Source organism: Solanum dulcamara, chromosome 9, assembly GCF_947179165.1.
Source record: "Solanum dulcamara chromosome 9, daSolDulc1.2, whole genome shotgun sequence".
Lineage (NCBI taxonomy): Eukaryota > Viridiplantae > Streptophyta > Magnoliopsida > Solanales > Solanaceae > Solanum > Solanum dulcamara.
In genome coordinates, this window is record NC_077245.1 from 27,487,350 (window position 1) to 27,500,083 (window position 12,734).

The 12,734-nt window shown below is 34.8% G+C and overlaps 1 protein-coding gene across 8 annotated transcripts; it reads left to right on the top strand.

The window, feature by feature from the left end:
* The first annotated feature begins 656 nt into the window (after positions 1-656).
* LOC129903951 (uncharacterized) lies at positions 657-3,869 on the top strand. Of its 8 annotated transcripts, none has more exons than XR_008770327.1 (5): positions 657-807; positions 1,603-1,890; positions 2,003-2,537; positions 2,609-2,756; positions 3,351-3,869. XR_008770327.1 is itself a non-coding variant. In XM_055979473.1 (5 exons), exons 2-5 carry the CDS (start codon positions 1,693-1,695, stop codon positions 3,429-3,431), a joined length of 450 nt encoding a protein of 149 aa, XP_055835448.1. In that variant the 5' UTR covers positions 657-807; positions 1,542-1,692; the 3' UTR covers positions 3,432-3,869. The 8 variants fall into 8 exon arrangements, 4 of the variants coding, with proteins under 4 accessions (XP_055835448.1, XP_055835447.1, XP_055835449.1 ...); XR_008770325.1 differs by having other exon boundaries at positions 2,609-2,751; XR_008770326.1 differs by lacking the exon at positions 3,351-3,869 and having other exon boundaries at positions 2,003-2,093; positions 2,178-2,537; positions 2,609-3,073.
* The last annotated feature ends 8,865 nt before the right edge of the window (positions 3,870-12,734 follow it).

A 12,734-nucleotide genomic window follows, 5' to 3' on the forward strand; every position in this document is an offset into this window, starting at 1 on the left:
TTTGTGAGTTCTTCGTCATTGAAACTGCAATAACTTGAAACTTCATAAAAAAAGAAGAAGGTAAAATAAGTGTAGCGCGGAATTAAACATTTTGAAGAAATAAATTTTCATACACAAATTAAAAGAAACATAGGTATTAAAAAACATCTTAAGTGAAATTCATATTTGCACATAGAACAAAAATAATACATTAGCATAGAACAAAAATGATACATTAGCTATCTTGGATTGGTGAATTGTGTTTCATAAATTAAAAATATTAAAAAGATAATTAATAAACTAATTGAAAAAAGAGCAATTAATATACTAACCTCAATAGATTTTAAGGATTGAAAAATTAAGATGATTGAGAGTTGATGCTTTTATTGATATATGATGTTTGTGTCTGTGTGGGTAAATATTAAGAGGCCGTTTGGATTGGCTTATAAGCTGTTTTCAGCTTTTTTTAGTGTTTGACTGGCCAACTTAAAGTCATTTTAGGCTTAAAATAAGTCCAATAAATAGTTGAGTTTATTTGGATGAAACTCAAATTAGGATTTTTCTTTGAGCAGCTCGGAGTCAAGAGGGTATTTCCGTACTTTCACCCCATAATTTCTACTGCTCTGCCTAATTTGGGGACCTCTGTATTTTACACGTGTATGTATTCCTCTCTGAAGTGCAATATGGTTCACTTCTCCCTCCATCTCTTTGCTATTCACCTTCTTCGTGCAATTTTTTTTCTTTCTTTCATAGAAAATAATTAATATTTGGATTTTACATTCACACCCAGCTTGTGCTCGAGCTACCCCCAAACACTGCTTTCAACAGGTACTCTGCCCTTTTTATCTCCCAAAATTAGCATTCTTTTTAATGATTTTTCTTGTAGTTATGAGATGGGTTTTGTTGGATTGAAGTTATTCATGGTAGAAATCCCTCAAAGTTGAAATCTTTATCTGTAATTCTTTGAGATTCTTGATTTCTTTTTATGGTTTTTTTATATTGGTTTTGTTGGATTGAAGGTATTATTGATTCGAATTCCTCAAACTTGGAATCTTTAGCTGTGATTTTTTGAGAAATTTGATTTACTTTTATAGTTTAGCTTGTACTTTTTGATATGGGTTTTGTTGGATTGAAGTTATAATTGGTTGGAATTCCTTAAAGTTGGAATCTTTAGCTGCTGATTTCTTGAGATTCTTCATTTCCTTTTATGGTTTAACTTGCTGTTTTTGATATGGGTTATGTTGGATTGAAGGTATTATTGGTTGGAATTCCTCAAAGTTGGGAATTTTAGGTGGTTTTTTTGAGATTCTTGATTTCCTTTTATGGTTTAGCTTCTTGTTTTTGATATGGGTTTTGTTGGATTGAAGGTATTATTGGTTGGAATTCCTCAAAGTTGGGAATTTTAGGTGGTATTTTTGAGTTTCTTGATTTCCTTTTATGGTTTAGCTTCTTGTTTTTGATATGGGTTTTGTTGGATTGAAGTTATAGTTGGTTGGAATTCTTTAAAGTTTGAATCTTTTGCTGTGATTTTTAAAAAAAATTGATTTACTTTTATGGTTTAGCTTGCTGTTTATGATATGGGTTATGCTGGATTGAAGTTATTCATGGTTGGAATTCCTTAAGGTATTTCAAAGATGTGATGACCACCAGTGTCAATGGATCCTCAGCAAACAAAAAAAGGTCCTCGCAACGCAACAGAGTTTTCTAATAACAATGCCAAACAGCGCGAGATTTATCGCAATATGCCTCTGGCTGAAAAGAATATACTTCTGCTGCAATGACGCATCAACAAAACAGAAGCAACAACTAAGCGTATTCTTGAAAATGCAAACTCTTCGACCCCTGCTAAACCGATATGTGTTACCCAAGATAATCTTGATGTTGGATGTTCTTCCTCTATTTCAAAAACAGGTTGGGACATCAAATTGATTACTTCCCGTCTTCCCTATAAATGTGTGTTGTTATTCAAGCTTATAAACATAAAGAACCATAACACTGAATTACCTGCGATGTCTTTTTCTAGATAGTAGTTGCTGCCTTTGATATTTCTGCGGCATCAAGTACGCTCCAAAGGGAAAAAAGAGTAGTCCATTCCGCCCAAGTTTTTGAAAAATGTAAGATTGTTAATCTTTGTTCATCATTTATTACAGATTAATTTGTTGTGTGCATTCATTTGGTAAATATTTATGTTAGAGCAGATTCCACATTAGCCTCCTCAAATGCGTTAGATGCTCCAACCTTTGAAAGGGCTTCACCTATGGTTAAACTTCGGTTCAATTATTTCTTCTAACTGCTATATATATCTCAAGTAAAGAATAATATTATACTCACATTATGCAGCTATTAATCGTGGAGCTCTCACCTCATTGAATGTCGTTGAAAAAAAAAAGCGAGTCATCCTTTCTACGCTTTTGAAAAAGGTAAGAGGCGAAGCTATAGTGTCTTTGATTGTGTGCCCTTTCTAAACTTTTATTCATCAATATGTTATCAATGAGGTTCAACATTGGGTACCGCAAATGATTCAAGCATCAGAATTTTTGAAGCAGTTATAACCAATGGTTAGTGTGACCCCTTACTGATTTTACTGTTTTCCCTATTTTCATTACTTACAGTTGTTTGCAATATGCAGGCCTTGCAAAGGGTAAAAAAAAACCACTGCTAATATTAGTCGGTTGCAATCTGATTATGTTCACTTACAAAAAGTTCTGAATTGTAAGTTCTCCAGCGCCAAAAAATTTCAATATGAAGCTCCTGGATTTTGTTGTGGCAAAGGTACGGTAAGATTAACCTCTCATCGAATGCCAACTAATCTGAAAAGTCTATATATGAGAAACGATGCAGAATCTAAGCATTTTCAGACATACATCAGAACATATAACAATCTATTTGCATTTACTTCACTTCAAGGTTCAGGGACAAATGTATCACCTGATATATTTCTTTATATCCCAGAGAAACAAAGCCGAGAAACTTACAGTTGTACTTGTGTGATAACACAAACGAGATTGAAAATAGAATGGCTTGCTATGATAAATTTGCATGAATCAATAGTGGTTGAACTTATGAATATACTAAAAGATAAATCCATATTCAATGTTTCTCCGATCTTTAGCAAGCACACCAAACTTGCACAATTTCTGCATAGCACTAATATATAATTTGCCTACTACTACAAAAATTGCGGCAATATGGGTTGATGAAAATGATAATTGTACTATTCACTACTCATGCACCGCATGTTCAAATTTATACCATTATTATTTCCGCAAGGACAAGGTGGGTGGCATTTTGGTATTAAAAAATTCTAATGTTCCTAGAAATATTGCCTTGTTTGAGTTCGAACAATTTTTTTTGCCTTTGTTGATGGATAGGTCCTTGATATGAAAATCGAGAATTTACAAAAAGAGATGCAGTTTCGGTTCGAGAATATTATTGTTATAAAGTTCAAATGAGAAATGATGATGAAGATGAAATTTTGCATACAGGAAGATTATTACAGCAATATTCGGTTGATGACTACATAAAGTTAGAAAAGCAAAGATTGGACTTTGTTTCATTCAATCAAGATTTATTTAGAATGATTATACTACAAGAACTTGTTGATACTTGTAATGTTGGTACCGAATTCGTTTACAGATATGCGCCAACTGCCATTGCATTAGTGCTATTAATGACTATTACATGTAACTCATCTTGGCCAGAAATAAAAGAACATCTATCATCCAATGATGAGGCACAAAATAGACCTGATTTGATTAGTCGAGTATTCAGAGCTAAAATAGAAAAGCTGAAAATACATGTATTGAAGCGAAATATCTTTGGAAAGGTTGTTGCTTATATGTACATCGTGGAGTTTTAGAAACGAGGTTTACCCCATGATCATTTTCTTATCATATTGAGTAATGAGCACAAGTTATTGACTGTGGAGGCATAAGATGATATAATTAGAGCAGAATTACCAGATGATAATCCAGAACCAGATTTGTGTAAACTTGTCATTAGGCATATGATGCACGGTCCCTGCGGTAGTTTAAACCTAACAAATTCTTATACCAAAAAAAAGGGTTATTGCAAGTTCAAATATTCAAAAAAACATCAAAAGGCACTGATTTTTATCCAATTTACAAAAGACGAAATACCGGAGAAGTTGTGAAAGTCAGACAATAATACTTAGATAGCTCTTGCGTGTTCCATAAAATCCGTATTTACTTGGAAAATTCAACTGTCACATAAATGTTGAAGTTTGCTCCAACATCAAAGTTGTGAAATATCTCTACAAATACATTTGTAAAGGCCATGACAAGATTGCATCCTGTGTACAAAATAATGATGCAATCATAGAAATAGATGAAGTAAAAGAATATCAATCTGCTTGATGGTTTTCTCCTCCCGAGGCTCTATGGCGTCTCTTCGGTTTTGCTATAAGTGAAATGTCTCCCAGCGTTTATCGTCTTCAACTACATCTTCAAGGCCAACAATTTGTTTCTTTTAAGAGCAATACAAATATACATACAATTTTGAATAATTCAATGATCAGAAAAACAATGTTAACATAATTTTTTCATATGAACAAAACTAACAAATATGCTATTGAGCTCAATTTATTATACAAACAATTTTCTGAGTTTTTTGTGTGGTCATCTGGTGATAAATTTTGGGCACGTCGACAAAAACGTTGTATTATTGGGCGAATTGTGACATGTCATCCTACAGAAGGAGAACGATATTATCTTAGATTATTACTAACGCATGTACGAGCACCAACTTCATATAAGGATCTTCTGACAGTGGATGGAGAGCGTTGTACTACTTTTAGAGAATCTGTGGAGAAAAGAGAATTGCTATATTGTGATAACACTTTTGTGGATTATATGTCTGAGGCTGCCAGTTATCAAATGCCACACAGTTTAAGACGCTTATTTGCTACATTATTAGTTTATTGTGCTCCTGCAAACCCAAGAAAATATGGGAACAATTTGAAGATTCAATGCTTGAAGACTATAAAATGTTACAGAATATTGAAAGAAAAGAAATTCAATATCAGGCTTTAAATCATATCACTGGCATTTTACATTCTATGGGTCATGATATAAATGAATATGAACTCATCCCAGAAATAATCAAGTCTTCTGCAATAGTAAGAGAGGCAAAAGATGTTCATTTTGAGAGATCTGTTACTGTCAGCAAAGACGATGTACTCTTACATAAGAAGTTAAACAAAAGGCAAATGATTGCATATAATATGATTATAGACAGAATATTATCAAATAAAGCAGGAGCTTTTTTTTAGATTGTCCAGGAGGCACAAAATATTTTTTTATATCGTGCCTTATTAGCAACTATACGATCTATGGGATATATAGCTTTAGCAACATCTATCTCTAGTGTTTCTGCTTCTATTCTCCCAGGTGGACGTACGACACACTCACGTTTTAAAATTCCTATGGACCTAGATGAAAATGCAAATTGTAACAAAAGCAAAGAAAGATCACTTGCGGGTCTAATCCGAGATGCAAAATTGATTGTCTGGGCCGAAGTCTCTATGACTAAAAGAAGAATGTTAGAAGTTTTTGATCTATTGTTAAAATATCTAATGGATACAAATGCATTATTTGGTGGAGAAGTTGTAGTCTTAGGAGATGATTTCAGACAAACTCTTCTTGTTGTACGATATGGAAAGAAGGAAGACTTCATTGCCCAAAGTTTGTTATATTCTACCATTTGGAATGAACTTGAAAAATTGCAGTTATCTGAGAATATGAGATCAAAAATAGATCCTGCATTTTGTGATTATCTTCTGAGAATTGAAAATGGACAAGAACAGGTCAGCCCAACAAACAACAAACAGGATTGAAATTCCAGACTCATTGATTATTCCTTATACAACTGAAAAAGAATCTTTAGATAAGCTATTTGCAGCGACATATTCAAATTTGAATTCACCTTACTCTAATTCATCTCCTACAGACTCCGTGTGATCTTAACAACCAAAAATGATTTTGTCAATGAAATTAATGACATGCTTATCGATCGATTCACAGGAAAATCAAAAATATTTATTGCCATCGATGAAGCTGTTGAATTTAACAATCAGGCACAATTTGAAGATTTTCTACACACTTTACATTCCCCAGGTTTGCCCCCTTATATATTGTGTTTAAAAGAGAATTGTCTAATTATATTATCACAAAATTTAAATCTATGCGAAGGTTTATGTAATGGCACACGATTGACCTGCTTTGACTTTAAAACTCATAAGATTAAAAACACACGTGTTTATTCCAAAAATATCATTATTATCATCACAAGATGAAAAGTTCCCGTTCAATTTCCCATTAGATTATGTTTTGCTATAACTATAAATAAAGCACAAGGTCAAACTTTAGACTTTGTTGGAATTTACTTACGAGAGCCTGTATTTTCACATGGTCAGCTCTATGTTGCCTTATCAAGAGCAAAGAGTTCAAATTGTGTCAAATTACTTATCCGACCATCCACATCAACTAGTCATGACGATCATTCTACACCTAAAATAGTATATGAAGAAATCATCCAAAGGGCAATCATGTGACGCTTATATTCTGTAGTATCATAGTCCTTCATTCGGCCAGTTACTTTGATCTTAATGTGGGTTCTTTAATTTAATCTTATTCTTACTTATTCCTTCTTTAAAATTATATTCTTAGGAAAGATATCTACTTTCAATAAATACATCTTGATTTACCACTTTCATCTTCTACATTTACCATAATGAATAAATTCCTTCAAACAATCGGTATAGGTTCAAATATGCAGATAATGGGAGAAAAGTTGTTGGCTTTTGTGCCTATGTAGTTCATAACACTTTGGTTATTTGGATGAAAATGACTCCACTCTTCACATTACTTTTCCCTCAATTTTTCTCATGCTTGGCAATTACTTGTCATTTGAAAGTTGTCTGCTATCACTTTTATTGTTATTTGCAGTAAAACTTCGAAACAGCTTATTACCAAGTTGCTCGAAATAAGGTTGCCTATGGAAAGAGCATATGTTATTAACTATACAAAACTTTAGCTAAACAGACATGTACAATACGCATTATGCCTTAGGTATAAACAGAATCAACGTAAATCTCATTTACCGACATTTCACTGGATAAGCCAATGTAATCTCAAAGATCTGTGATGCCATTCTCATGTTGCTTGATTCTAAGCTTATTCCTTCGGCAAGATTTGGTGATTTTAAGGTTTCTTTTTACCTAAAAATGAAAGGAGATTACCATCGCTATTTGGCTGAACGTAGCGAGGCTGCTGAGAGTACTCTCACTGTCTACAAAGCTGCTCAGGTTTGTTTTTTAATTTGCTTTATTGAGCTGCTTACCGCAAATTTGAGCCTCCTAATCCATAATAATTATTTTCCTGCAATATCATGTTTTTCCTTCTAATTTAACAATGTATTTCGAGTTAATTTGTGAGGGAAGAACACAATATAATGAAATGCTCAGAGTATTTGTGTGGAAATACATAAACTTTCAGCTTTTTATTTTTTTTGCCGGAAGTCTATGTTAATTGATGTTATTTAGGATATGCGGTTATGAATTTTCTCTTCCTGTAGACTCGGTTATAAGTTTAAGTATGTTTCGGGCACAAAAAAAATGCTAATATTTGTTTGTTTGCGGTACTGTATTCGTTTAATATAATTGAAAGATCATTTTTTCCTTTTTTTCCCCTTTGTTTACAGAATGAGTGTTGGTCCCTTTTTTTGGTGCAAATATTGGCCAAAGAAGGAAACTTTTAAGCTAGAACCAAATTCTAACTTAAAACTGTAAAGTACACATACGCTAAGATTAATTATTTGTTTATGCAGTGTTTGATCCTGGTAATTTCTGGCTCCCGAACTGGATGTTGCAGATCACTAATGTAACTTAGTGTTAGGATTACTTCTTGTTGAGAGGACATGACATCAAGTTGTAGTTATTTACAGAACAAAGTTTTGTGGAACCAGTCCCAGAGGCTAGCTGAAGAGAAAGCTATTTCAGAAACTAAATTGCTCCCCTCATTAGTGTATATTGTATTGTGTGACAAAGAAAAAGATCACCTAAGGCTTTGCAGTTGAGGAAAAAAGAAGGAAAAATAGCTTTCCGCTACTATTAATTACAATTGAGAAGAAAGTGGAATAGTAACAATTATAGGAATACTATTAGTCATGCAGCATTTTTGTTTGTGAAAAAAGAAGTCAAAAATGGCAGCAAAAAAAAAAGCTAGAATGCAAAAAAAAAGAGTCAAAGAAAGCAACAAACAAAAAGCTGGCAAGAAAGCACCGCCCAAGAAATTTTGGCAGCAATTTTGTCAAAAGTTGTTGCCCCTTTTTTGACTGAAAGAAAATTAACACGTAGAAGTTTGGCAGCAACGCGTTTTCATCCTCTTATAAATAGAGGGCATTCTGCCCTCATTTTATTCATCCCAAAAAGAGAGAGTAAGAATACAAAGAGAGTTATACACCAAAAAAAATATTGTAGTCTTGAGTGTCATCTTTAGTAGTTGTTCCTTTTACAAGAGAGAAGTATTAATTGTTGTTTTCTCCTTGTATTTGAGAGTAGTGTACTCCATATTTTAATAGTGAGATCTTTCTACCCCGTGATTTTCCCCCTATATCTGTTTGAGGGGTTTCCACGTAAAATTCTTGTGTCCAATTTATTTTCATATTAATTGTCATATCAAACTTTAGTTGTGGTACTTCCTCCCCGCAACAGTGATATCAGAGCCCTCAGTTATTCTGTCTGTTTTATGCGAAGATACTATCCGTGAATAGTAAATTTTTGTGAATAGTAAAATTCGGTGAATAGTACTATTCACGTGAATAGTAAATTTCGGTGAATAGTACTATTCACGTGAATAGTAAATTTCGGTGACGATACAGTTTGTCACGATTGTTCGCAAAAATATTCAAAAATGATCTAGAAGGATGTGAAGCAAATAACAATATCGAGTACAACAAAGTTTGACGTTGAAAAATTCAATGAGACTAATTTCTCATTGTGGAAAATAAAAATAAAAGCGATATTGAGAAAGGACAATTGCTTAGCTGCAATTGAAGGCATGTCCACAGACTTTACTGATGACAGCAAGTGCAATGACATAAACAGCAACGCAGTTGCTGATCTACACTTGGCACTAGCTGATCAAGTATTGTCTAGTGTGGCTGAAAAGCGGACGTCGAAGAAAATATGGGATACTCTTACGAGATTGTATGAGGCCAAGTATTTGCATAATAAAATCTTCTAAAAAAGAAGATTGTATAATCTTCGAATGGCAGAGTTCATGTCGGTTACTAAACACATCAATACTTTGAATACTCTATTTTTGCAACTTACAACAATAAGTTGCAAAATAGAAGGGACTAGATGTGTGGAGCTTCTACTTCAAAGTCTGCCTGACTCGTATGATCAACTCATCATCAACCTGACGAACAATACAGATAGTCTAATTTTTGATGAAATTGCAGTCGTTGTCTTGCAAAAAGAAAATCGGCGCAAAAATAAGGAAGATAGACAAGCAAGTTCGCAGCAAGCTGAAGCTTTGATAATGGTGAGAGGAAGACCAGCGGAACGTGGCCCCAGTGGGAGTCACAATCATGGCAGATCTCAATCAAGAAGTAAGAAGAATATCAAGTGCTATAACTGTGGCAAGAAAGGGCACTTCAAGAAAGATTGTCGGTTAAAAAAGAAGAGTGAACACTTTGAGCCATCAAATGCTCAAGAGAATGTTGCATGTGCCTCAGATGATGGTGATATTTTATGTAGTGAGGCAATATCAAATAATGAAGGCAGAAAATGTTTCGCTAATGTCTGGATCATGGACACAGGAGCAACATGGCACATGACTTCCCAAAGAATAGTTCCATCAATATAATCCTATCTCAAGAGGGTCTGTGTTCATGGGAAACGATCATGCTTTGGATGTTATTGGTATTGAGTCCATTAAAATAAAGATGTATGATGGCTCGGTACGCACCATCCAGGAGGTCAGACATGTAAAAAACTTGAAGAAGAATCAATTGTCTTTAGGACAACTAGATGATAATGGATGTTCATATAAGACTCATGGTGGAGTCATGAGAATATTCAAAGGAGCGCTTGTAGTGATGAAAGCGAAAAAACTTGCTGGAAATCTATATGTGCTTAAAGGTGAAACACACCAAGGAGGAGAAGCATCAACCGCGTCAGCAAGTTCATTTGAAGAATCAACGATGATGTGGCATCATAAACTTGGCCATATGTCTGAACGAGGTTTGAAGATTCTTGTTGAGCAAAAGCTTTTTCTAGAACTCAAAAAGGTTACACTACCCTTTTGTGAGCATTATGTTACCAGTAAGCAAAATAGACTGAAGTTTAGCAGTTCCTCTGCTAAAAGCAAGGAAATACTAGATCTGGTCCACTCTGATGTCTAGCAAGCACTGGTAGAGTCCCTTGGAGGAGCAAAATATTTTGTGTTATTTATCGACAATTATTCCAGGAGAAGTTGGGTGTATCCAATCAAGAGGAAGGCAAATATTTTTTCAGTTTTCAAACAGTTCAAAGCGCGGGTGGAACTTGAATCTGAGAAAAAGATCAAGTGTTTGAGGACAGATAATGGAGGAGAATACACTGGTGATGAATTTAATAACTTCTGTAAACAAGAAGGTATTAAACGGTAATTCACAGTGGAATATACTCCACAACAAAATGGAGTGGCAGAGCAGATGAACAGAACCTTGTTAGAAAGGACAAGAGCTATGTTGGCAACTGTAGGGTTGGAAAAACTATTTTGGGAAGAATCAGTCAAAACCGCCTGTTATGTGATCAATCGATCACCATCAACCGCAATTGATCTGAAAACGCCAATGGAGATGTGGACAGGAAAACCGGCTGATTATTCTCGCTTACATATATTCGAAAGTCCTGCTTATATTATGTACAACACCCAAGAAAAATCAAAGTTGGATCCAAAATCTAGGGAATGCATTTTCTTAGGGTATATTGATGGAGTCAAGGGGTATCGCTTGTGGGATCCCACAGCCCGCAAGGTGGTAATCAGCAGGGATGTTTTATTTGTTGAAAATAAGATACAAGCAAAAGAAGATAGCACTTCAAAATAAAAATTAGAGACTACTACAGTTGAAGTTGAAGAAATAGAAGAAGTTCTTGTTTCTTCTGAAGCAGCACCAGAGCACGAAGAACAAGAGCAAGCTGAGATCGAAACTCCACAAGTTCGTCGGTCAACTAGGGAGAGAAGAGAACCAGCTTGGCACTCAGATTATTCTATGGAGAGCAATGTTGCATACTGTCTATTAATAGAAGATGGAGAGCCTTCAACTTTTCATGAGGCTATGAAAGGCCAAGAATCATCTCTATGGATGACAACAATGCAAGAAGAAATTGAAGGTCTTCATAAAAATAAAACATGGGATTTTTTTCAATTACCACAAGGAAGGAAGGCCATTGGAAACAAATGGGTCTACAAGATCAAACGCAATGGTAATGATCAAGTGGAGAAGTATCGTGCAAGATTGGTGGTGAAAGGATTCGATCAGAAAGAAGGTATAGACTTCAATAAGATATTTTTTTGGTGGTTCGACTCACAACAATTCGAGTGGTCCTGGTGATGTGTGCTATATTTGACTTGTACTTGGAGTAGTTAGATGTCAAAACTGTATTTCTTCATGGAGAACTTGAAGAAGAAATTTATATGCTCCAACCAGAAGGTTTTGAAGAACAGGAAAAAGAGAACTTGGTTTGCAGGTTGAACAAATCTCTATATGGTCTCAAACAGGCGTCGAGGTGTTGGTATAAGAGATTTGATTCCTTCATTATAAGCCATAGATACAACAGACATAGTTCAGATCCTTGTGTTTATTACAAGAGATTTGGTGATGACGATTTTATTATTTTACCATTGTATGTTGACGACATGTTGGTAGCAGGTCCCAACAAAGATCGTCTTACAAATTTAAAGACACAGTTGGCTAGGGAGTTGAAATGAAGGACTTAGGACCAACAAATAAGATTCTAGGAATGCAAATTCATCGAGACAGAAATAATAGGAAAATTTGGCTTTCTCAAAAGAACTACTTGAAGAAAATCTTGCGACGCTTCAAGATGCAAGACAGTACGTCAATTTCTACCCCACTTCCTATTAATTTCAAGTTATCCTCAAGTATGAGTCCTAGCAATGAAACAGAGAGGATGGAGATGTCTCGAGTACCGTATGCATCAGCAGTGAGAAGTTTAATGTTCGTCATGGTATATACAAGACCTGACATTGCACAAGCAGTGGGAGTGGTTAGTCGATACACGGCTAATCCTGGTAGAGAGCATTGGAATACTGTTAAGAGGATCTTGAGATATATCAAGGGTACCTCAGATGTTATAATGTGTTATGGAGGATAAAACTTTACTGTTAAAGGTTATGTTGATTCAGATTTTGTAGGTGATCTTGATAAAAGTAAGTCCACCATAGGTTATGTGTTTACTCTTGCTGGAGGAGCTGTAAGCTGGGTTTCAAAACTGCAATCTATCATGGCTACATCTACAATGAAAGCAAAATATGTAGCAGCCACACAAGCTAGCAAAAAAAGCAATATGGATGCAGATGTTACTGGAGGAGCTCGGGCACAAACAAGAGAAGGTTGTTCTATTTTGTGACATTCATAGTGCTTTGCATCTTGCAAAGAATTCGGCATTTTATTCAAGGACAAAGCACATACGAGTTCAGTATCACTTTGTCCGTGAGAAGATG